This window comes from Haliotis rubra, unplaced genomic scaffold, assembly GCF_003918875.1.
Source record: "Haliotis rubra isolate DU_JTF1 unplaced genomic scaffold, ASM391887v1 Scf23, whole genome shotgun sequence".
NCBI lineage: Eukaryota > Metazoa > Mollusca > Gastropoda > Lepetellida > Haliotidae > Haliotis > Haliotis rubra.
Window position 1 is genome coordinate 3,905,402 of NW_025766336.1, and position 27,384 is coordinate 3,932,785.

At 38.9% G+C, this 27,384-nt stretch overlaps 1 protein-coding gene across 1 annotated transcript in view; it reads right to left on the reverse strand.

Moving 5' to 3' along the window:
• Positions 1-642: 642 nt before the first annotated feature.
• LOC124278021 (DNA topoisomerase 3-alpha-like) overlaps positions 643-27,384 on the reverse strand; it is a 31,708-nt gene continuing 4,966 nt past the window's right edge. The window contains exons 3-21 of the mRNA XM_046713757.1: positions 27,068-27,178; positions 25,806-25,880; positions 22,599-22,649; positions 22,388-22,466; positions 21,932-22,045; positions 21,551-21,620; positions 21,142-21,170; positions 20,908-20,966; positions 16,700-16,766; positions 16,255-16,342; positions 8,962-9,061; positions 8,466-8,539; positions 7,139-7,218; positions 6,011-6,412; positions 4,780-4,873; positions 4,087-4,212; positions 2,746-2,876; positions 1,200-1,325; positions 643-801 (exon numbers count right to left, since the gene is read on the reverse strand). Coding sequence (XP_046569713.1) covers positions 761-801; positions 1,200-1,325; positions 2,746-2,876; positions 4,087-4,212; positions 4,780-4,873; positions 6,011-6,412; positions 7,139-7,218; positions 8,466-8,539; positions 8,962-9,061; positions 16,255-16,342; positions 16,700-16,766; positions 20,908-20,966; positions 21,142-21,170; positions 21,551-21,620; positions 21,932-22,045; positions 22,388-22,466; positions 22,599-22,649; positions 25,806-25,880; positions 27,068-27,106 — 1,845 coding nt within the window. The 5' untranslated portion in view covers positions 27,107-27,178 and the 3' untranslated portion in view covers positions 643-760. The remainder of the gene's footprint in view (positions 802-1,199; positions 1,326-2,745; positions 2,877-4,086; positions 4,213-4,779; positions 4,874-6,010; positions 6,413-7,138; positions 7,219-8,465; positions 8,540-8,961; positions 9,062-16,254; positions 16,343-16,699; positions 16,767-20,907; positions 20,967-21,141; positions 21,171-21,550; positions 21,621-21,931; positions 22,046-22,387; positions 22,467-22,598; positions 22,650-25,805; positions 25,881-27,067; positions 27,179-27,384) is intronic.

A 27,384-nucleotide genomic window follows, 5' to 3' on the forward strand; every position in this document is an offset into this window, starting at 1 on the left:
TTGATATCTATATATGTACTATCATAAACCTTACTGTCACAGTTGTGGAAGAATATATATGTAACAATGTAAAACATTATGACTGACTGACTGAGTTTAGTTTTACGCCGCTTTTAGCAATATTCCAGCAATATCACGGCGGGGGACACCAGAAATGGGCTTAACACATTGTGCCCATGTGGGGAATGGAACCCGGGTCTTCGGCGTGACGAGCCAACGCTTTAACCACTAGGCTACCCCACCGCCCCTAAAACATTATGAAGAGCGCGCCAAAAAGCTTGCGTAGGGCCAGTCTCTTCTTATTATGAATATGCGCGTTTGTTTACAAACAAGAGAAAAGTCCGGTCACGTGATATGCAAATTAGTTGCAGTGATGTTATGCTAAGTCATCACTGCGCCGGAGTGGTGTGGACTGGGGGCAGCCATGTCTGTTTACAAACAATGTAAACTCGCGAAGATGTCATCAATAAAATGTTAAACGTTTTTGGATTCGCAATGGAGATTTGTGAAAGTAGTTCGTGGATTGACATAATTTGCATAGTTATCAGATTTGGATACAAAATTTATTAGATTGCATTATTGCACCGATAACACCCTCCATTAGATGATGAAACAACATTCACTCACTAATGAACTCAACTGTTTCAGCCAAAACATGAAGTTTATTCCATGCCAGTCCGACAGATCTATACACTATATACACTGTTAGATACATATCAGCAACATGTACACAATATACAAAAGCTGTTCTTGGTGCACATCAACCAGGGTCTTTGTGAGGGCATGTTCGTTTTGTGTGACCTGAAATATAAACACCCATGTTAGTACATTCAGTGTACATTCGGATACATGCACAACCAAAGTGCCTGATCACTCCTTTTCACTGAACTGAATTTATTTTCATACTTTCAGGTGTTTGAACAGAGTGGCTGATATGTCTGACTGTGAACTGTTGCCATTCATATTGATTGTTTTTTATGCAATGTTCAGAAATGAAGTAAACTCACATCACTCATGTAAATGTTTTCATTTGCTAAAAATCAGTACTAATCCATTATTAAGATTACATAAATCAAAAGTCCCATTGAAACAGAATACAGAATATATTATGACCTTCACCTTTAACAAAACCTAATGAAAGTCTCTACTTCTCACCCACACAGCTCCCTGCTAATAAACATGCTGTAGAGTGTGCTCACCTTCTACTCCACACAACCCGCACTTTCTCTTCTTCCCTAAAGGACCTCCAACTTCTCCAGAAGCAGCTCTCTTCCTCCCTCCTCCTCCTCCATAGCCACCACTCGGACCACTCCATCCACCTCCACCTCCACCCCCACCTACAACATTATACAGGCTTTATCTAATGACACAATGTGTAACAGTTTACATTTCCATAGTGAGTTAGTGCTCCATTTAACTCATGAATGCTTGCTTAGCCACCAACTGTTTACATGAAGATGTCATGTTCCAACACAGCTTTGAACAGTATTAAGTTATGTCATGGTATGCTGACATAATAAGTGAGCTCCTATGGAGTGAGTGAGTGAGTTTAGTTTTACGCCGCTTTTAGCACTATTCCAGCAATATCACGGTGGGGGACACCAGAAATGGGCTTCACACATTGTGCCCATGTGGGGAATCGAACCCGGGTCTTCTGCGTGATGAGCGAACGCTTTAACCACTGGGTTACTCACCGCCCCGAGCTCCTATGGAACAGGCCATGGGCTAGGAAATGATGTTTAGTGTCACTATAGACCGTTTGGCTCAAAAGCGGACCGATGAATTGCAATCTTACTCGAAAACTAATAAACATATAATACCCAATGAAACACTCATCATAATCAAAACATCAGACCAACTCTGTGATTTGTTTGCAGAATTTATGTCCTAAAATTAAAAAAGTTGTTTAACAAACTATCATTAAAATTTTGACACAGTTCACTTTTTGTTACGAGGGAGGAGTGCAGAGCAAGGGACATCCAGGTGTTAGAGAAGCACGTGCACAAGTACCGACAAAGTTATTGATTCATTAACCCGTGCTGTGCCTTCTCCATCCGTTCTCGAACACCTGGCTGTCCCTTTTCCATGCACTCCTCCCTCGTAACAAATAGTGAACTGTGTCAATATTTTAATGATAGTTTGTTAAACAACTTTTTTATTTTTAGGACATACATTCTGCAAAAACCTCACTGAGTTGGTCTGATGTTTTGATTATGATCAGCGTTCATTGAGTATTATATGTTTATTAGTTTTCGAGTTAGACTGCAATTCATCGGTCCGCTTTTGAGTCAAAAGGACTATAGTCCACAATGAAGGTCTCTGATGCAGAATTGCCATCTACCTAACAGTAAATGTGGTAGTCCATAAAAAAATGTCACTACTGGTCCTAATTGTTAAGTGTCCTTGATCAGAAGATTTAACAAAATCTCAAAGCATGAGATTTGTAAAAGTCCACGACCAAGGAATGGTGTCAAGGAACCCATCATTGAACTTTATTTTGTGTAGTGAGGGTGCCGGAATATATGTAATGGATGTTACGTGAGCGTGTGCATGTGCGTAATGAAATTCACAGCCCCAAATTAGGTGAATGAGCTCTACACAGCAGAACCCAGTCCCTTGCACCATAGTATCATCAATGCCCCCAAATGTGCAGAGATATGCGAATGATCTGCAAGAATAATCTGGTATTTAAAACATTTATCTTTCCTTTACAGAGGCATATTTGAGCCACCAATGTATTCCTACCTCCTCCTCCTCCTCCTCCACCACTACCCACGTCATCGGCCCACTGGAAGAAGTTACAACCCTGGTCTCTGGGTTTGGGGCAACCATGGAATTGTCTCCCTTTGTTTGGGCCTTCCTTCTGTACAGTGAGACTGAAGGGAAACAGAAATTGTTGATCATACATATACAAACAAGAAGACAAAGTCATCAATATCCCCCGCAATGGCTAAATACTCTTCATGATTATGTCAAATATTTAGGTGTGTATATAGAAAAGTGGAAGGAGAGTATTGAAAGGTTTTTAAAGTTCAGCTCCGGAAAAGAGCTCTACCACCAATTTCAGGCTAAGTCAAACCTGTTGCCACGGAAACGCCAAAAATATTTTATTCAGAAATCCAAAACTACCAAAAGGCACCAGTACACCACCAGATCTATGTATGTGCCAAGTTTGGTGAAGAAACATTGAACGGTTTTAGAGTTCTGCTCCGGAAAAGAGCACTACCACCAATTTCAGTTTTAGTCAAAGTTGTTGCCATGGAAATGCCAAAAATAATTTATTCAGAAATACAATACTACCAAAAGGCGCCAGTACACCACCAGATCTATCTATGTGCCAAGTTTGGTGAAGAAACATTCGGTTTTAGAGTACAGTGCACTGCCACCAAAAATAATTTATTCCAAGTACACCACCAGATCTTTGAAGAAACATTGAACGGTTTTAGAGTACAGTGAAATCCAAAACTACCAAAGGCACAAGTACACCACCAGATCAATCTATGTGCCAAGTTTGGTGAAGAAACATTGAACGGTTTTAGAGTTCAGCTCCGGAAAAGAGCACTACCACCAAGTTCAGGCTAAGTCAAACTTGTTGCCGCGGAAACGCCAAAAATATTTTATTCAGAATTCCAAAACTACCAAAAGGCACCAGTACACGACCAGATCTATGTATGTGCCAAGTTTGGTGAAGAAACATTGAACGGTTGTAGAGTTCTGCTCCGGAAAAGACAAATGTGCACGGACGGACGGACGCACGGACGGACGGAGTCCATTTTAATACCCCCCGCAAAACGGGTTGCGGGGGATAACAAATAACTCCAGAAAATGAACTGATTTTTATCATGTGACACAAGAACAGCACCTCTCATAATGTTAAAACTAATTAGGCCGTTCTTTTTCACCAATACATTTCCAAAAAACCATGCTCTGGCTGGTTGTAATATAAATTACTATGCAACGTAGAATTTCAGAAATATCTTTGTGTTTTTTGTAAAAAGATCTCTCAACAGTATCATTGGTTGGGTGAAATATAACAGGTGAAAGTATTCAATGAAATCTTGAAGCGTTCATATTCACACAACTTACAACTTTGCTGTCTGCCCACATCTACATACAACAGCATCTCCATGTCCTGAACTTTGATTCCAGGAACTAGTGGACTGATTAGAACTTGGAGGCCGCGAGGAAGACCAACTGTTATCAAGTCTTGAGCTAAAACAACATATTCACAGCTGTAAATAGGTGGTATTTATTGTCAAGATTTAGTCAAGATTTACAGTACCATTCAAGGGCAAGAACTGCCTCTCTGCAGAATTAGGACTTCAACCCACTGATCTGTTCTGCAGTTGCTAACCATTGCCAAAAGTCTGCTGTGCTATCCTTATCGTTTTGGGGCAGCTAGGTAGTAGCCTAATGGACAAAGCATCTGCTCGTCACTCTGAAGACCCAGGTTCAATTCCCCACATGGATACAATGTGTGAAGCCCATTTCTGATGTCTGCTGTCGTGATATTGCTGGAATATTGCTAAAAATGGCATAAAACCATACTAACTCACTCACTATCCTCCCAGTAGTTTCATTGGATTAATTGTTCCACAGAATTGCCAGGAAAAAATGAAATACACTTAGACTCATGTATCTTTCAACATCTACAGATATAGTGAATAGTTATCTAAGATATAGTTCTTCCCGACCTATACCCGGTATATGTTCCACTAGGTTGATCACACAAGTCAACATGCTGTAAAGGTAGCATGTGTTTGTACTGGAAGTACCAACCTGTTTCCTGATGATCTCTGGTTGTTTTCATCAGCCCACAAGAAGAACGTACAGCCTGTCCCACTGGGTTTGCTACACTTGTAGAACTGACGACCTGTCACACACAGATACCTGTCGTAAGTCAACATGTAGTAATACGTCACATCTGTTTTGGACAGATTGTCGCACAAACATTTGTGGCAAGAATATATATGAGACACTTGGATTCTTTGGGAAGTGTAAACCAATTGATCAATTTTAGTGTATCAGACAAGCAGTGTTATGGGACAGAACATACAATTCTGCCTGTCATAGAAGAGCTTCAAAGAAATGTTACAGGATTTAGTCTCACATATACAATGACTGATGTCACCTGATGCAGTAGAAACACTGTTGTGTCAAACTTTGATTTGTCAAATTTATGATTGTCTGGAAGTAAAAGCTTGGTACCTGTGTATTCAAAACACCACACATATTAGTCCAGATATATTGGCCAGTAAACAGTAATATATACCTGATATATATTGGCCAGTAAACAGTTATATATACCAGATATGTACTTGCCATTAAACAATTATATATACAAGATATATACTGGCCAGTAAACAGTTATATATACCATATATATATATATATATAGACCAGTAAGCAGTTATATATACCAGATACATACTGGTCAGTAAACAGTATTATATACCAGATATATACTGGCCAGTAAACAGTTATATATACTGGATATATACTTAGCAGTAAACAGTTATATATATCAGATATAGATGGACTAGTAAACAGTTATACATACCAGATATAGATTGACTACTAAACAGTTATATATACCAGATATAGATTTACTAGAGTAGTATACACAATGGGGCTACAGGACCAGGTCCCCCTCTAGGGGCTCAATTTTTAAACAGTTAAACATTTAACTAATCCCTAATCTCGTAGCCCCATTGTGTATACTACTTCTAGTAAACAGTTATATATACCAGTTATACTGGACAGTAAACAGTTATACATACCAGATATAGACTGACTAGTAAACAGCTATATATACTGGCCAGTAAACAGTTATATATACACCAGATATATACTGGCCAGTAAGTGTGGGCTAGAGAAACCAGAGATTGACATCATGACAAATGTTCCATGCCATCAAGGTATAAGAACACACACCTGATCAAGTTCATCAAGCACAGGTTGCTGGGGACCAGTTCTAATCACTCTCCAATGGGTTTAAATATGATCTCACCTGTATTTGGTCCCTCTTTCCTGACAGTCAGCTGCATGGCATCAGTGCCACAGTTACACACAATGGCAGATCCAGAATCTCCTGATCTCCCACCAGGTGCTGTTGAATTGGGCTGAGGCATGGTTGTCAGTGGTGGTCGAGAGTTACCTCCCCTTTGGTTACCAGTGAAAGATACATTGTTCCTTGCACTATTATTGAAGGAAGAGTTTGTGTTTGTGGTGAAGCTTCTACTAGAGGGAGAGTTGGTGTTCCGTGGTCTGTTTTGTTGTGTGTTGTTGCTGTTCTGTGGTCGGCGTTGTTGTGAGTTATTGCTGGTGATGCTTGAGTTACTGCTGCTGCTGTAACCACTGTCAAACATGTTGCTGTTTCTCCTTGGCAGTGAAGTGTTAGCTTGAGAACTGGCTGAAAAGAATATACACACATTATCAAAACTAAATACCAATTGAAAAGGAGTTTCAGTGATAGAAACAAGGGCTGGATGTAAGACATTTGCAAGAACACAGAAACTCCATAAACATGACAGTGGTCCCAGTGCATAGTTTTACATAGCATAACATTATGTCAGTAGATTCCAACATGACACAAGTATTTGATCTAACTCATGATTCCATCTCACAAACATTATTCACCAACAATGTACAAAATATATTTAATAAAGTTGCAGAACAAGAGTAAGGGTCCCTAATCATGGAGAGTAGTTAGACGGGTGAGTGCTGGCTGTGATATTACTGGAATATTGCTAAAAGCAGCGTAAAACTAAGGGGTTGGTGCAGCAAATTTGAAGTGAAAAAAACAGTCTGCATTTTTTTAATGTAATCTTAGCATCACCCCCAGATAATTATAATGCTCACTCACTCACTCCTAGCGCTTCAGCCTGGCAATGATGCACATAAGGTGTGCAAGTGACTAGTGACTTTGTTTAAAATATTCCTCTGTTCATCCACTGATACATGGGTACCAAGCAAGATGGAATGGTAATGTTAACCATATAAAGTCTCACATTCAGTTTGGGTTGTATACTCCCCAGGGAGTTGAGATTTAAAAAAGGGGTACATTCTGATTCACTGTAATAATGCAGTGCTTTGTGCATGGCACATTATAAAAATGAACATTATTATAACCACTTACTGTTGTTTCTGGCAGCGAGGGGCTGAATATTGAGGACTTCAGTCAGCATATGATCACAACCACCAATACAACCCGTGTATCTGGTAAGAGAAACCAAAATATATGTCTGCTAATATTGCTTTAACACAGAAAGAGTATATGCTGCTTTCTAGTGTGTACAGTGTGTTTTGTAACATCATTGTTGGCCTTATTTGTGACATATTTGGCCTAATGACTGATAACATGAGCACCAATCTAAGCTACCAAGCCTGACCATATGATCTGTTGCGTCATACAAAAACACAAGCATAGGACACTGAGAATTCTAACCTACTACAATCTCTATGTGGACATAAAACATTCATGTATTACAGAGCCTTGTGAGTCATCATGTTCAGGACAGGGACCTACAAAATTCAAATCATAGCTCTTATGACAAACAGGATAAATGTATAGGGTATCTTCAATACGGTTAAGTCGCAATCAGGACATAAGCAATATAACAAGGAATTAATTAATAATCATTTTTGTTGTGCTAAAATGTCACTACTAAACGGCCATAAAACAAGTTTCAGTTCCAAATAAAGATCAGATTTTTTTGTAACTTGTATGGTAAGTCTGCAAATTTTGACGTCTGCCATCCCTGACATAACAAGCATTGTCACTAAGGTGACATAATCCCCCGCCGCAAATTATCAAATCAAACTTAAAAAGTATTGAAAGTTTAAGATGAAGTTAAATGTTAACAAAAACATGACCAGTCAACCTCTCTTGATATCTTGCTCTTTAGTTGTTCAAACACAGAAATATTTTCAAGACTGACTTTGGCCTTGACATGAATGCCATAGTGTATGAAATATGCAAAAATGGTACCACTGTCCAACCAACATTAGAATGAGGTGCGTGAAAGACGTGTTTGTGAAAGGAGAGGGGGGAGCGTGCCGTGAACTGATTCACTACCCACTTGAAGGGGGAACAGGTGTGAAAACTTTGCACACATGATTTTTGTGATCCTTGCAGTAATTACTTTCTACGCAATGATTCAGAAGCGTCATATTTCTGCTCAATCATTTGTATACTAGTATCTTGTAAAGTGGACTGTTAAAAGAGTATTAAACTCTGCAGGTATTTGAAACTTATCATGTCGCACTCTAAATTGGGTAAACGGGGTCAAGTCATTCATTCACAAACACGTGAGGTTGCCTACAATGTCATTCAGTACATGTGTACTATTTCCGACAGTACACACAGTGCACTCAAAAAAGCCAGCGATGCTACTGGTACTAATACTATATCCCCCGCTTCGCCGCTAAACACGCGGCGGGGGATAATGAAAAAGCCATCTTACTCAGAGGGTATCATGGGTGGTGTTGATCCTCGTCTAAACTTGAACTTGATCAGATGCACCGGCCCCGGACCACACTGAAGGGGAAGAAATACACTGTAACAGTTACAAAGATAGAAATGCAATTTTTTTTAAAAGTGTGGCCATACTTTTTGATGATCAAAAACAATCCCTTGACCCAGTAACAAAGTGATTTGGTTTACCATCCCTGCCGATTGCACAACCAAAGTTTCTACAACCTTTGCAGATTATATAGCTTCATGGGTGGCCATGCATATGTTAGACTGCCAGACTAAGAGTGCCTTCGACAAATAGTTTGATTGGGGTGCAAAAATAGGTTTTGAATCATTTGAATTGGTTAAATTAGTCCCATTCATTAAATGAATCATGGTGAGTATTACTTATATAAATTTATTCATGCCACCAGAGCACTGTGAAAACATTTCATCCATACCATTTCAATATCTACTGTTAACTAGGTGTGACAGTGTTATCCTACCTGAGGACAGGTATCCTCTGACAAGTCAGCCTGGAGGACAGACTCTGGCAGCCACATGGCAGACCGACACTGGGGGTATCCCATACAGCCAATGTAAAACCTTCATTAAAAATACATTAAAAAGTTATTTAGGGAGGATGGGAGGGCTGACCTCATGAGTCAGGATAAGTATAAAATATCAATTTTACTCCAAAATTACATATTTTCCTTATCCTGACTCATGCTCTTTTGCTTGTAGCATAGCCTCTGAGAACGGAGGTGGGAATATCTAATACTTTGGATTTTTAATAATTAGTGATTTGAACTGTGATGATTGTAATAACCCTATGGGAACTTCATAAAGGCACTGAACTGATGAATTCCTGCTGCTAACTTATCAGCTGCCATATAAAGGTTATTACCATGTACTTATTATGATAAAGTATATATAACATTAATACAATGCTTAAGACTAATAGACTTAAGCTTGTTAATATGCTAGTATAAACTCCTTAGAGTTTGTTAGCTAAAATACTTTAAGATATAACATAGTACTAAGCTTAAGATATGATTAAACTTAAGCTAATTATATAATAGCAAACTCTTTAGAGTTTGTTAGTTAATATACTTATATGATATAGATATAATGCTGAGCTTAAGATATGAATAAGCTTTAGCTACATATATAATAGCAAAAACTCTGTAGAGTTTGTTAGCTAATATATTTTTATAATATGAGTATAGTACTGTGCTTAAGCTATAATTAACTTAAGCTACATATATAATAGCCAAACTCTGTAGAGTTTGTTAGCTAATATATTTTTATAATATGAGTATAGTAGTGTGCTTAAGATATAATTAACTTAAGCTACATATATAATAGCAAAACTCCGTAGAGTTTGTTAGCTAATATATTTTACAATATGAGTATAGTATTGTGCTTAAGATATTATTAACTTAAGCTACATATATAATAGCCAAAAAACTCTGTAGAGTTTATTAGCTAATATGTTTATAGTGTAACCATAGTACTAAGCTTAAGATAAGATTAGACTTAAGCTAAATGTATATAGCAAAATAAACTCCTTAGAGTTTATTAACTAATATACTTTTATGTTAAAAACATAGTACTGAGCTTAAGTTATGATGAAACTTAAGCTATATATATAATAACAAAACTCCATCGAAGTTTTGTTAGCTAATACCTTTATAATGTAAACATACTGCTTAAGATATGATGAAACTTAAGCTAATTGTATAATAAGCGAAACAACCCTTTAGAGTTTGTTAGCTATGATATAAACCTAGTATTGAGCTTATGAAGGAAAACTTAAGCTACATATATAATAGCAAGAACTCCGTGAGAGTTTGTTAGCTAATACATGTTATAATGTAACCATAAAGCTTAAAATATGATGAAACTTAATGAAATATATAATAGCAAAACCCTCTTTTAGAGTTTTGATAGCTAATATACCTATATGATATAAACATAGTACTAAGCTTAAGATATGAATAAGCTTAAGTTTATATATAATAGCTAAAACTCTGTAGAGTTTGTTAGCTAATACATGTTATAATATAACCATATTGCTTAGAAATATGATGATACTTAAGCCAAATAGCAAAAAACTCTTTAGAGTTTGTTAGCTAATCTACTTATATGATATAAACATAGTACTAAGCTTAAGATATGAATAAGCTTAAGCTACCTATATAATAGCAAAACTCCTTAGAGTTTGTTAGCCAATATATTTTAACAATATGAGTATAGTACTATGCTTAAGGTATAATTAGCTTAAGTTACCTATATAATAGTAAAACTCCGTAGAGTTTGTTAGCTTAAGCTATGTATAAAATAGCCAAAAACTCTGTAGAGTTTGTTAGCTAATGCATTTATCATGTAACCATAGTATTACTCTTAAGATATGAATAACTTAAGGTAAATATATATAATAACAAACTCTGTATAGTTGTTAACTTATATATTGTATGATGTAATAATCATAGTACTGTGATGATAAAAGGAACTTAAGTAAATTATACATAGCATGAAGCTATTTAGTATTGTTATAAGATAAGTAAAAATCTGTTAGATTGACTTATCTTCTCCGAGAACTGTCAGCTGTTGTGCGAGGACCATGGGATCGAATTGGTGTATACCTGAGGCGTCCTCGGTGGTGATATCTCTCAGATAATGGTTTGCAACCACCATATCGATTTCAGAAATAAACCCTCCATTATTTCAATCACATTTGTGTAGAACAATTGTAGAAGTTAAGCTATAATATCATGAGTATTAAGCTCATGGAGGGTCGGAATAGGTCCATCCGCATATGCACGTAGTATGACAGTTCTGATCCAAATGGAGATATAGTACATGAGACTTCACTCTGCGTAGAAGTTGATGATAGAGGAAATAATCTGTTGCATTTTATCCTCCTGTTTGGTTTGGTGGAGATAAATTTACAGTGCTCTTGCTGGCCATCTTGATAGAATCATCGTATCATGGGGTCCAAGTATGTCATCCAAGCGTGTTCATAAACCTCACTTGTGAGGTGTTGGAGCACTATATTCATATCCCAGGTTGGGTGAAATTTCCGTTTATTCTCCAAACAGAAGTTTAGTAGGTTTACTAACCATCTAGTTGTGTTAATTAAGCTTGATGAAATTCAGCTGTAGTCTGAAACGCTGTGGATTTAGATCCACTTGTATCTTTCGTCTAGGTAATTAGCTCACAGAAGTCCTTGGCGATGTAGGTGCACAACCAGGTGTGTCTGTCCTCGTTGAACTTTATGTAAAAATCGCCTGACTGCCGATCCCTCGTCTTAACTTGACAGGGGAGGTCTCTAACTTGAAGAAAGGCAGTTTAATCATGAATGTTCAGGTTAACTGGACTGTAATGAGGCTTGCTCGTTCACTGATATATAGTTGTCACTTGTGACGTAAGTCTTGAACTGTGAATTGAGATCGACCTCTGTGTAGGTCGTTGTCCTCATGGTCCAATCAGAACAAGGCATTTTGATTCTGTATAATACCCGGCTGTGATGTCACCGGTGTGGCGAGGGAAAAACCCACCTTGAATAAATTCTCTTGTCGCCGTTGATATTAGCATAAAGCGTCGGTCTTCACCGTAGCTTCCCGAAGTTATCCGAAAGTGACCACGTGTTTCGAGGGTAAATGGTAATCCTTGTGAAACCTCCGGTAGCGAAATATCTCGCTCTGTAATTTTATGCTGGGTAGGTTATTTTCCTGGTTGTCGTGAAAGTAATTTCAGTTTTGAATATAATTCCGACTTCCTTATATATAAGGGTATAACAACTTGCAAGTTGTGAGCTTGTAGACTGTATACATGAATGTATCGTCATAATTGTAGAATTAACGTTGAACTTGTTGTACATATTTCTTCTCAGAAACTTTGGCGATTAAGAGTTATACTCGCTGTAACAAGGCTGCTGTTCAATTTCGATATTGAATTGTCTGCAGATATGCGTAATGGTCGCATGTAGATAATCGTATCGTCGTCCGGGATTGTATATTAGCAATTTATACGAATAGTTGATTTCTGTGAAGATCTATGAAATGTCGTTGACTAATAATACAGCGGCGTTCTGTGTTGTAAATAGCCTGAGCAATTATCTTGGCGTAGGCTTATAGGCTGGCATCTGGCATACAGTTGATAATCAACTTATGCGACGTCTTGAACGGACTGACGAGTAGCTATATATGACGAGTGGCTAGTATATGGAAACCTTGGAGGAGACTTCCTCGGTGAACGCCGGAGACTTCGCGAAGTTCTCGAAGTATCCCTTCTAGATCTTCTGGGTGAAGTAGACTTGGAGCCCCTTAGCCTTCGCGACCATGGCGAAGGTGTCGAGAGTCAAAAGCCGATTAGTATATATATATATATATAAATATATATATGGCTTGCTTCGTGAACAGCCTCTGTGTTTAACAGGATGTGGGATCGGCGCTTGCCCAAATAGGGCGCATGGATCATCTTATCATATTCAGAAGTCGTGTTACGAAGTCTGGTGATAAGTGTCTAATTGATCGTTCTAGATCTATTTAGGCCAGCGAACATACGTCTCGTCATGGATTCAACAGAACCAATATACGATTGTAGTTCTTATACTTGATATCGATGATCAACTTGTCTATGGGTTGATCTTCGGGAGACTTGTGAGGGGGCGTTGATAGTTTAGTGAAGCTCTTGTATAGTCCCTCGATGTCCTTCTAGATGATGATGATCTGGATTCAGGTGTCCTTTGGCGCATGCCTTCGCGAAGCTTCCTCTGCGTCCGGTCGGGAACGACGATATGACCTTCGCGAAGGCTTCCGTGATGTCTGATGGTCCGAGTCCACATCTAGGGATGAAACCGCGATAAGGTGATGATCTATCCTGCCTGCCGAAGTCCTTCGCGAAGGCTGTACATCTAGGTTCTTTCGCCTTTCCGCGAAGGCTGTACATCTAGGTCCGCCGTCCAAGGTGGTCCGTGACTTCCTTCGCCGAAGGTGACATCGTCCTGGCTGCTACGTTGACGGGGTGCCTCTGGGGTGCTGTCTACGTTGGAGCCTTAGCGGCTTCGGACCCTGCTACGCAGATATAGTGGTCCTCCATGATGTTCATAATTTGTAGCATCATGTCTTCTGGGGATGGTCTCTGTGGCGAAAGGTCGCGTCGGTGCTTTATCTGCGGTGTTAATGGAGGGTCCACGGAAAATCGTCCGACATCAGTGTAGAGGCATCAGGCTGCATGGTGATCTCTGCTGATGTCGTTAGCTGTCACCCGTCGTTTCTTGTGGCGTCGCGTCGGGATGATGATCAGCTGATCATCGTGAGAGGTCCAGGTCATCGGCTGGAACAATCTCGGTTGAGAAAGTCCTAGTAGACCGTTGATTTTCCCTCAGAGGTCGGCGCTGCCCTGGGTGTCGCGGCGTCTGCGTTGAGTGTTGGTAATGATGGGACCCTCAGGGCCGATCATCGCATATCTCGCGTTGGTACATCAGGCTGCATGCTGATCTGTGCCGACATCGGTCAATCTTTGATGTACATCTGGTATGATGACCGGCTGATCATCATACAGGCCCAAACTGCGATGAGGAGCGGTCACCGGCTGTTGAGATGTAGTAGAAAAACCCTCTAGTCTTCTGCTGCGGCGATGGGATGTCTGGGGAAGCAGGATGCTTCTTGGAGATGGCGGACTCGCCCCACACCTCTCCACCACTCTAGCGGAACACCACACGGGAGGAGTCGGCCAACAGCAGTAGACTGGCGAGGGGTTCGGTGTATCAGTCATACTAGACTCTGCATGCAGCGACCTATCTGCTGTGCGTACCAAAGCGCAAAGTAAATATTAATAAAAGGTAGAATTGGATAAATTAGTACGCAACTGCAATGTGAATATAATAAACATGGCGCGTACATCATATTAAAGGCGGATCAGCAGCAGCATAAAAGCGTAATCTGCAATAGTACAGAATTTTCATCAGCGTAATCCACTGAAAACAAACACGGCGTCCGTGAATAAACTGTAGAAAAGCGACTAAATATCAATATATAATCGTTGAAGGATACTAGCTAAACCTCTATAGATGTCTATCTGAGGGTAACTAACTAAATATAATTCAAAGGATATAGTGTGTCGGGAGACACAGGCGCTCTCACGTCCAGCTCACTGGGCGAAGAAGGAGAGAGTGAGGCACATGGGTAGAGGTGGCGCCCTCGTTCCCGCGCTTGTGGAAAGGAGGTAACTCGTGGTGAATACTAATTAGTGATTTTAAATTGAAGGGAGCTTCAATTAGGGAGATACAAGTGTTCCACTATGTTCGCAAGAAGAAGAAGACAAGCAAAAAGAGCATGAGTCAGGATAAGGAAAAATAAATGTTATTTTTGTTTTTGTTTGTTGTTTAATGCCGCAGTCTGTAATACGGTGTTAGTCAGTAAATAATCGAGACTGGACAAGACAATCCAGTGATCAACAGCATGAGCATCGATCTACGTAACCATGATAGTGACTTAATGATTTGATCGTCACGATATGGCTGAGATATTGCCGATGTGACGTTAAATATTAACTCACTCACTCACTTAATGATTTGACAGTCACTAGTGACTTACAGAACGAGAATGTGGCTGAATGAAGCAGTAAACATCAAACAAAAATGCAAGTAATGACCCTTGTCATGGTACAATGCTGAGTTGAAAAGAGCATCATGTCAGTAACTAATTACACATGTTAAAGAATTTAATCTTGTCTCACAATCTCAAGAAACTGGAGCACGTCAGAGATTTCCATCGAAACTAGAAGGGCTGAATTGTTTTAACAGTGTCAATGATTATGGAACAGAATATTCCAGGGTTTCAACCTGATTCCTACACCTGTCCTGGACACCATCACAGGATGAGACTCTTAGGTTGCTTTTTTTACATCACTGATTATGTGCTAGAAGAAATGATTAACATTTTGCAATTGAATTGTTTGTCAATGGGTGAATAGTCTCATTGTGTTAAAGAGTGAGTGAGTGAGTGAGTATGGTTTTACGCCGCTTGTAGCAATATTCCAGCAATATCACGGCGGGGGACACCAGAAATGGGCTTCACACAATGTGCCCATGTGGGGATTCGAACCCGGGTCTTCGGCGTGACGAGCCAACGCTTTAACCATTAGGCTACCCCACCGCCCCATTGTGTTAAAGAAGTGTACAATGGCCCATTTGCATAAAGCTAACTTCGATGCAATGATTGTACCTGTTTAACATAGACTTCCTGTAGTTGTGGCATTGCCTTCACATTGTGCAAGTGGGCCTAGGTCTAGACATTGTAAATAGTGACCTGTTTGAAATGGAGACACTGAATCTGTGTAAATCAGTTAAACTGCTATGGCTTATCTCACCTGGAAATCAGTTAAAAGCGACTGCTTCGTTATGACTGTCGTAAATCTACGTTAAAGTACGGCAGTTACAAATGTCCCGGCGCTACAAACACTCTGAAGAATGGTGCAGAGAAAAACTATGTAATGAACCTTGCTCGGCGGGTGATGGGGTAGCCTTGTGCTTTAATCATTTGCTTGACATGCCAAAGACTTGGTTTCAGTTCCCCACATGGGTATAATATGTGAAGCCCATTTCTGGTCCCCCACTGTGATATTGCTGGCATAACGCTAAAAGCGACATAAAACTAAACTCATTCACACTCACTCACCTTGATAGGATGTGCCATAGCCTGGTCTTATATACTTCTTTAGCCCTCTACAGACAGAACTGTATCTCCAAACAGCAGAATTAATATCCATGACCCTCACTCCCCACTCACCCTTTTCCATCTTTCTTCACCTTCAGGGCCATGTCCTGACCACACTGTGGACATCTGCGGACAACAGCAGGACCAGCAATGTCTGTAACTGAAAGCAATACATTCTGTCAATGTATTACAAAACTAGACCCTCCACTTGTCAGGCACGAAAAATATAGTCTCCATATCTGAGATGTATAATTGATATCAAATAGACACTTTACAATTAACAAATTATTTTTATAAAACATTATTCATCAACTTTGGACTTGGCAACTTAGGATTTCAACTTTGGTAGCAACTACAAGGAAACAAATTTATTCATACTTTGTAAACTTAAGCTAGACTTCCTACACACCCAAATCATATTTCCTTCAGAAGATTTTTGAAGAGCCTAAGGCAGCAAAAACGAATGTGTGGCCCAAACAACTCAGTATGTAAGAATCTCCACAATCATCCTACCTACCTTCGGCTCCTGTGAGAGCATGAGCCTGTCCAAAGTACTGTGACAGAGCCTCGTCCAGCTTCAAGGCCTGACAATAACATCATTATACATGAATGCTAGACTAAAAAGGAACTTATCAGATTTGAAAATCTGTAATTTGAAAACATAACTACCTAAAAACAAAACAGACATTTAGCTCATTGACATAAGTGAAAAAGGAACAATTACAAGTATTGTTAGTAATTGTTAGTAAACTTACCTCTGGATTATGGTTGCCTTATTTCTGTGGTTACCAAAGACACATACAGAAAAAGTAAAAAAGAAAAAACTATCCCTAAGTCATAGTTCCCCTGGTAGTATGCCTTTCCCCTAAGGAGTTATCTCTCCTTAAATTGTGACGTAAGAGCGCGCCCTTTTAAACCTCACAATTTTTATGAATAACAGAATCTTCTGCCATGATTAGTGGGGAGGATAAAAACAAAGAAAAGGGGGGGAAGGGAAGCTAAACCCCATAATCCAGAGGTAAGTTTACTAACAATTACTAACAATACTTGTAATTGTTCCTAATTATAGGCGTAAACATTCCCTCTGGATTATGTATGCCTGAAAGTTTGTGTCTAAGAGAATCAAACAAATCAGTAATGGCGGCCAGATCAAATGATGCAGAAGACTTGGCTTTAGAGGAATGTGAACTACTTTTGCTAGTACTATCCGATTTACTAGACTGGGAGTCTGAGGAAGATTTAGCACGTTTTTGAGAATCAGAAGACACAGAAGATTTCCTCTTTTTAACAGAATTCCTGGCGGTGTCCATTTTGATCCAGTCGTCAGAACTGAGACTTGAGCACAATAAACACCTACTGTCTATGGTACAGGGAGGCTTGAGACACGCTGCACACAAGGCATGAGGATTGAGATCCGACATATATTTTTGAGACTGTAAACACTTGATTTGCGCCATAGCACGGGAAAATAACCAGTCACAATGAAATATAATTATCAATGTCACAAAGTTAATAAATGCGATTGTTGCACCAACCAATGCGATTGTACTGACCAATCTGTTGAGTTGATCTTGAAAATTCCCAATTAATCGATGATAAACGAATACCAGGAGAATCTTTTCCAACATTCCTAAGAACATCCTGTGCGTAGCACATACAGAAAAATTGTGAGGTTTAAAAGGGCGTGCTCTTACGTCATGATTTAAGGGGAGATAACTCCTTAGGGGAAGGGCATACCACCAGGGGAACTATGACTTAGGGATAGTTTTTTCTTTTCCATGTTTTCTGTATGTGTCTGTGGTAACCACAGAAATACGGCAACCATAATCCAGAGGGAATGTTTACGCCTATAATTACATTTGTGACTAGGGTTGGGCGATAATATTGCAATTCGAACTCCGCAATACGATATATGCGGTACACTTTTCGCGAACCAGTTCACCCGATACGATCGGCAATTCCGTGACCGTGATCAGTAATTTTCGTGATGTAGTTAAAAATACTAATCAGATTTGTATTTATTTTATATCATCAACATAAATAGTTTTGAGAATGTATATTGGTCAATCACATCTGTGTGCTGACAGTGGCCAGTGGCATTGTTTCAAATGAAAGGAAGACAGTACTTTCCATACCTTAGTTAACCCATTCAACACCACAGGCCGGAAAACCGGCCAAGATGTCATAAGTCCCCAGACACCGAAAGTTTACCGGCCTGGCAGTAGGCGCATCAAAATGGTACATATAATTTTAGGAACCTACCTAACATATGATTCACTTATTAAGTCTATCACTTTTCACAATGTCTGAAAATACTTATTACATTTCAAATGAACACATATTATCGGCAGAATTAAAATTATTAACTATTTTTCGCAATGTTATTGAAAACAAAAAACGATTCGGCAATGGGTCCACATCAAAGTTGTCAAAGAGGAAAGTAACGATGTTTCCAGGAAATAATTAAACAAATTGAATAAATTAAAGAATAAAATCAAGAACAGTACTCATAAAAGTTGTCAAGCGTACATCATAAGTTACTATTTTCCATCTTTTTGAGTGTGATCATGAAATGTAAGCCAAATAACATTTCGGCTTTCGTCGCCTCGAACTTCATGCTTGCACACGATGTTTAATGCTAAAATATATGCTTGAAGCATTTTTGTCACAGGTCATAACCAAGCACGATACGACAACTAAGTTCCATAAGGTGGTGATTTTGTGCGTAACCCGTTCAGAATAGGATGATTTTACCCAGAAACTTTCGTCTAAATCTAAAGTTTTCGTTAATGAGGACGGTATCCATTGCTGTAATAATATTGGTTGCCTTAGCTCACATGCATGATTTTGACCAATCACGAGCCTTATAGAAGACATTCGTAACTACTCGTGTCATTCGGCAAGCCGGATGGCGTCTCGTACCTCTCTCGTGGCCATGTTCACGACTAGTCTATGAATAAGAAAAGCAAGATTTATGGATGTCATCTTCTTTATTGTGGACAACACGATGTTTTGGAGTGTATGCTTGCTCCTTCATATATATCTTATATGTTATCTTGCTATCTTATGCATTCCACTTCTAAATGCCCTTCAAAGATTTAGTCTAGGAATGTTTCCAAAGATAGATAACTCTGAATTTCCAAACATGGCCACTCCTTGAAAGGTAAAAGATAAGAAACATACGTTTCTTATGTCGTTAACAAATATCAGTAAAAAGATAATTTTATAATCCCGAAACTAATAATGAAAATCGATAATCGTAAAGCAACTATTTGACCCTATTCGAAACTACTTGCCTCTTTCTGTGACCTACGCTATTCGGCTTGTCCGGAATAGCACGAATTGGTCACGAATGAATTTGACTCATTTCACATTTTACTACACGCGATTGCCACGATTTTTGGCAGTAATGGCGTACTATACAGGTACGAGTCTTCTTATCCCGTTTTCGGGAAATAGCTGTCTATACATATTATTTCAGATACCTTTTTATAATAATTTTCGTAAAAAATGAAAACATAGAAGAAAAAGGTAAGGGGATATTATGATATATTACAAATGGAAAAAAATCGCTTTATTTTTTGCTTCCTTCGTGGTTTATCTAGACATTATAATGTGTAAACTTACATTTTCATTAAAACTTAACTTATTCAAATTGTTGTTCTATTATTTGAATACTATGATAAAAAAATAACTTTCATATTTATAAATATGTTGGGATTAAACCTTTCAAATGGTGCATGACATGTAGCAGTAATGATGTTTTACAAGTTGATATTTTCCTTGATAAACATAGGCCTCATCTATGACCTCAGAGTCTCTGGGAACTCAGTGTCATGGCAGTAAAAGCCTCTGGTTGACTGGTGTTGAAAGAGCTAAACCATGTGTTACACTTTCACAATATATTGCAATACGTATTGCAATACGCCAACACATATCGCAATACGAAAATTTTGGCGATACCCAACCCTATTTGTGACCTCACAAATGAAGAATATCAGAAGTCAAAGTTTAACCAACGAAGGTTGTAATAGCAGTCAAATAAGTAAGACATAGCTGTGATTGTTTCGAGTACTCTGATAACTACCCTGGAGTTATCCACCCCTACAGCCTCGATTCCACTGCTCATATCAGTATCTTCAAACAGAATTGCCATGCTCATGAGCAGAACATGAGTGGACAGCACAGTGACAAGCCATTGGAATGAGACTCAAACCTATGCTGGTGCATGGGTTACATTAGATACTTATTACTGTAGCAGGGCTCCAGATAAGGGCCGTATCAGTGTATGTACGGATAGAAAATATGCACGATACGATTGGAAATAATTTAGAAAACGTAGCAGATACGCACCACAGCAATGGTGTACGGTCTTAAAATCATTTACAGACGTATTTATCTGAAAAAGTACTGTTTTATTGTTTATAGACCTGTTTACACAAGAGTAGCAATGTTGTGGTGCATTTATGAAACGAAACACAAGATTACTGATATGCCATTAAATTCCATTCAGTACTCTAAATGTACTCTTAAGTTTTTCCAGTACTCCTATATTGAAAACATAAGGAGTACGTACTCCTGATGTTGAAAAAATTATCTGGAGCCCTGCTAAAGATTGGAGATGTCACACCCTGGAGAATTGGAAATGTTTCCATTTGGGTAAACTAGTTTGTCACTTATCACAAAAACATGCAGTGGTCAAGGGAGATAACACAGCTACATTACCTGCTGGCTCGCCTCTATAAACACAGCCTTGTATTTCTCAATCTGCTCCCTCAGTACAACTAGAAAGTAAAGGAGTACACTCTCATTATGGTTCCTATCAAGCTACCGTGTAACGTAGGTAAATATATAAACTCTGCTTTATCATGGACTATATGAAATGGAACTGATGGGAAATTATATACTGAACATCTGACCTTTGATATTAAAGAACTAAAGACAGTGAAACCAACTTACTATTTTTGTCTTTTCGACCTTCACATATCCTATAAAAGAAATACATATCATGCAGTGAGATTTTGTGTATTACAAAAGGGAAAGATTAATTGGAGTGGAACTGTCACAAGAGAAAAACACATCTTTGATTTTAACACATTTGGGTGGTGTTCACCGCAAACTGAGGAGCCTAGTGGTTAAAGTGTTTGCTTGTCAGTCTAAATCACCACATAGGTACAATGTGTGAAGGCCATTTTCAAAGTCCCCTGTTGTGATACTGATGGAATAATGCTAAAAAACATGTAAAAACATTCTCACTCACTCTTCAAACATACTTGCCGATTTTCTATGTTATAAATGATAATATAACAAAGACGTTTTTGCTGTGTTAACATTCAACTAAAATGATTATAAAGACTTTCATCTTTACCTTTGCAAGTCAGCCTCCAGTTCAGATCTCAGGTGTGGCTTGGACATTTGGTATCCCATCTCATCATATCCTACAACAAACAGTCAACACCTGTAGTTTAGCTCAACCCGTATGAGTTATTCAACCTATGCTTGCTAATTAAGGGTTTGGCAAGGTGCCTTGGTTGACTGTGTGTACCCCAATGTCTTATCATATCTCGTCTGGGACTAGTGTTAAGGACTGCTATGTATTTCCTCCAGTGTTATTGACACGACTACACTGAACTGTGGACCAAGCATCATCACTATAACAAGTTGTAGCCCTTATATTCGATTAGATTACTTTGTGGAATATACGACTACATAACCATCTACCATCTCACAATCACATTCTCCTACTGACCTTCCACAAGTCCCATCCCGAGCTGTCCAGGCACAAAACGTCCATCAGGACGAAGACCGACGTAACTCCGGACTTTGATGGTTTCAATGTGATCTGCGTGTGTGGCATCAGTACCTGAAATATCATTATAAGATTGCAAGTCAGCATCTGAAGCGTCTCTGATTGTCCAGTGTTGAATATGTCCATTTTATATGGATCACTACCCTGGACTTCGTCACTATGATAGTTTACTGGAAAAAGAGATGTGCAATCAAATTACTCTCATGAGCCAGAGACCTTGTGAGGAAAGACAAAGATATGACCAGGGGTGATGACATTCCCAAATGAAGATAATGGGTCATGGGCATTTATGTATTCATATATAATGGCCAAATAATAAACTGGAAATAGACAATGTACTTGGGAGTTATATTTCACTTGAACAATAACTGAAATAGTGACAAACTGTTCACCCACCAATTCCATGTTTCTCCATGAGAGCTATCAGGTCTGCTTCAGACAACAAAGGTGGGGGCACTGTCTCACTACATGCCATCTGTTTGAGAAAGAAAACTCTGGCTAGGCAATTGATAAAAAAACATTAATGTTCATATGACATCAAAAAGGTTTCTCTGCAACATTATACCTTCGCACATACTTACTGGAGGTTTACAATATTCCTACTTACCTCCATCAGGCTTGGTTCAAACTGATCTCCCTGCTTGTAGATGGGGATTTCCTGCAAAGACATAATGAAGTATTAATGTACTTGCTAACCCTATGAATAGAATAGGTGTGAATGAGTGAGTACAGTGGAAGCTGTCAAAATCTGCAGCTGTTCAATCCGGCAAGTTGTCAATACCAGCGTAAAATCTCAGTCCCGTCCATGGCTAGTACACAATGTGTGCAGTAATTGAGAGAACCATGTGATACCACATGGATATGAGAGTGACAAAACTGGTTCAGTTCTAGTCGTAGGTAACTGTGTTAGCTCTACAATACGACACGCTGTCTAAACCGGATTATTTCTTCAGTCCCGACGAGTGCCGGTTTAGACAGCTTCCACTGTACGTGTCTAGATTGGATGGTTTGATGTTTAACACACCACACTCAGTAATATTCATGGTCTGTAAATAATTGTGTCTGGACAGACAATCCAGTGATCACCATCATGAGCATCGTTCTATGCAACTGGGATACGATGACATGTGTCAACCAAGTCAGTGAAACTGACCACCCGATCCCATTAGTCGCCACTTACAACAAACATGCGTTGCTGAAGACCAATTCTATCCCAGATCTTCACAAGTGTATGTGTTTAGAGTGAGTGAGCGAGTGAGTTTAGTTTTACGCCGCACTCACCAATATTCCAGCTATATGGCGGCAGTCTGCAGTGATAAATCTACAAATTCAACTGCCTGAGTCCCGGGACTCACTGAGCTGAATAACTATGAGTCCCTCAGAACTTTTATGAGTCCCTAACAAAACTTAATGCCACCAATATTATTCAAACTGGTTTATTGTTACTATAGGTTGCACAGGTGAGTCTGACCGGTCTGGGATATTTCACAGAACAGAGCTGGTAGTACCTAAATCGTAACAAATGGAGACTCTTCCATTTTAACTTGTAGTTCATACCCTATCACATCAAACACAGATGTTAACAGATCACTGGCAGTGGTTGGAGAATCATAGTTGATTTTACCTTCCTTGAGAATTTCAGTGTCTTCGTTTTCAAATTCATATAAAAGTCAACAAAGCGTTTAAACTTTGTCAGTGGGATGTTTTCACAAGCTAACCAATGAACAGATTTCATCAAAGGCGACAGCTGCTTTGTCTTGTTTTCATACATACGAGCAGTTGCAACCTGGAAATCATCACAAAGTTTTGGAGCCTGAGCGGACAGTTTATTATCATTATGATGAGATGTCTGGTCAAAGTTATATTTTAAAACTTTCTGCATTTAGCATCTTGTGTCATACTATTTTCAGTACATAGTTATTAAATAGTACAAAATATTAAATCACCTTCCCTGTCATAAGTCAGCCATAACCGATGAGTATCAGGCCAACCTGACTGAAATGTCCTAACTTTGTGTTTTCTGACAGTATCTATCTGGGCGGCATGTTGACTGCTATATTATAAAAATAACAGCAGGGCTCTGGACCTTTGACAATCAAATGTTTTCTTTTACTAGAAAAATAAAAAAGTTACTAGCCAGACCAATGTAACTTCACTGTAATATTTTGTGCATAAAGTTCTACAATTCCAACCAAAGTTTTGTTTTATTTCTTCACTCTGTTCAGTGATTCAAAAACAAATTACATCAAAAGAAATATGCCAACTGGAAGCCACTTTAACAAGTATGAACACAAATAGTAACTGTCTTACTTTAACTATTAACATTAAACAAATTATATCATAAATGTCATCATAATTATAAATGAAATGATTCATTTATATGATTACTTTCCCAGGACTTGAGATGCAGAACCTTAAACAACAGAATGACATTCTGTCTCAGCAGAAATTTAACCTGTCAAATGTCACTTTCACTTTCAAATTACATGCAGATAGATTTAACAGTTGTTAAGCTACTGACTAAAGCTTCCTGCTTTTCTCTAACTGGTACTGAGTGCTCACACTGTTGATTCAGAGTCACAATGTTCATTGACCAATCAGTTTGTCTTGAAAAACCTCATTTGCATATCGCTTACCTCCCTTAGCCTGTTTGTGTCTATTTATAGAGTGTAAAAACTAGGTTAGTAGTTCTGCCCCGCGTTCAATAGGCAAAACGTTACGGAACATTCGAGCAGTGAATCTTGGGATCTCATTTGCATACCGCTTACCTCCCTTGGTGTGACCTAGATGTCTATTTTTGGAAACGCGGAAATGAACTTAATATCATGACGAATGAAAGCTGCGATCGTTTTACAAATAATGTGTACTTATTAGCTCATGTCAATTATTTGAGAATGGAAGTTAATCTACGGAGATTTAGCCATGTATACTTTGATATTGCCTCTCCACAAAAATAAACATTAGTGTTTCATCAAAAAGCTTGCGTCCAAGAGGACGCACATGTAAAATAAATATGAGTCCTGTCAGAATCTGTTGCGTCAGAGACGCGGGACGCAGGGGTAGATTTATCCCTGGTATGTAAATAATCGAGTCTGGACCAGACAATCCAGTGATCAACAGCATGATCATCAATCTGCGCAATTGGGAACCGATGACATGTGTCAACCAAATCAGCGAGCCTGACCACCCTCATCCCGTTAGTCGCCTCTTACGACAAGCATGGGTTGCTGAAGATCAATTCTAACCCGGACCTTCATGGGTGTATGTGTTTAGAAAGATATGAGGAATCATGCTAACGATATTACTGAAAAAACACACCAACATTCCACAAAGTGGACCATTTTTAGGTGTTATAGAAAGGGACACTATGAATGGATTTCAGCTATCTGACATTGTTGGCAAACAAAATCAGGTCGTCAAGAGAATGAGCAACCTATGTCACATTATAGCAAAAAACATTAATTCACTGTAAACTATGTTCAATATAGGCCTCATATCTTTTACACTGGCTCAGATTAAAATATGTTCCGAAAAGAGACTGATCAAGTTATTTGTAAACTCAGTTGTGGTATAACAATTGTATAAAGGTCAACATTTGAAAAGGGGATCATTATAAATTCTTCACGCTCCTCTCTTTAAACAGTTATGAGTGAGTGAGTGAGTATGGTTCTACGCCGCTTTTTAGCAATATTCCAGCAATATCACGGCGGGGGACACCAGAAATGGGCTTCACATAAACAGTTATGACAACTCAAGGGTGAGAAAGGTAGTGAGAATGAACATTAAGCTGTTATTTTTAAGTCACCAATCCTACCTTAGCATTCCATTTCTCATATGGGTAGACCTCAAGGTAGTTCCTGGCAATGATCATCAAACCACTGGCTGCAAACTGAACATTAATACATTTATTAAGTGAAAGAGATGGCACATGAGCGAGAGAGTTGGTTTGTTGTTTAGGCCAGACCAATTTTATTTCTTGTTTTATGGATTTTTATCCTCAGAAAACCTAAAGGCAGGAGGGAAAAAAAATAAAATAAAAAAATCACCAGTCAAAGTAATATTCCTTCTAAATACTAAAAGTATTTTATGTTTGGCAATTTATGAAGTGCATATGGTGCAAAATACAATCTGAAAACAATTTTCTTGTAAGTTTACATTCAGATTTTATTTTTTTCTTATTCTTGAAAAAATGCGACTGGCAGATCCATAAAACAAGAAATAAAAATGGTCTGGCCTTAACGCCACACTCAGCAATATTCCAGCTATATGGCGGCAGTTTGTAAACAATCAAATCTGGACCAGATAATCAAGTGATCAACAACATGAGGATCGATCTACGCCATTTATGACAACATGACATGTATCAACCAAGTCAGCGAGCCTGACCTACCAACCCTGTTGGTCGCCTCTTACAAGAAGAATGAGTTGCTGAAGATGAATTCTAACCTGGATTTTCACGGGTATCAGCACAAGCATGCCAGTGTTGTTAATGCTGCAGTCAGCAATATTCCAGTGTTATCATTCCAGATCAAACAAACCAGTCATTGACAGCACGAGCAACAAATTACAACCCATGCTGCATGACCGGGTATGAGTGAGTGAGCGAGTGAGTTTAGTTTTACGCCGCACTCAGCAATATTCCAGCTATATGGCAGTGGTCTGTAAATAATCGAGTCTGGACCAGACAATCCAGTGATCAACAGCATGAGCATCGATCTACGCAATTGGGAACCGATGACATGTGTCAACCAAGTCAGCGAGCCTGACCAACCGATCCCGTTAGTCGCCTCTTACGACAAACATAGTCGCCTTTTGTGACAAGCATGGGTTGCTGAAGATCAATTCTACCCCGGATCTGACCGGGTGTGATGACACACTATCAGCAACACTGGCTACCCAAAACATTTCAGTTGACTCAAAAGACAAGCATTGGTTATTGGGGTCCAATTCTACCACGTTATCCCCAGAGGGGGCAAGATTACAAGGTGGATCATCAGAAGATATTTACCCAATAACATCGTCATTTTTACAAAGCCTCGCCTGATTTTAGGTGATAACAATTGTTATTTCTCCTACCCTCTCCTCTGCTATGTTGATATCAACTGTCGTCTCCATACCCTGGGCATCTTGGGAGCAGCATGCAAGAAAGTGACGAACCACGAACTCATACACACGCTGATCATTTCCCTGTAACACACATCAAAGTCTCTGTGGTAACTACTAAATGTGTCTACAAATCAAAGGTGAGTTCAATTCTACTTGATGTTTTAGCAACTTAATACAAAAAGTAATAGCTTCATGTACCATCTCGAAAAAAATCAGATTCTTAGTGGTCGTGATCGCTACACAAAGATGAGGACATCCTATTACAGGTCACTTAAGGAATTAGTTGT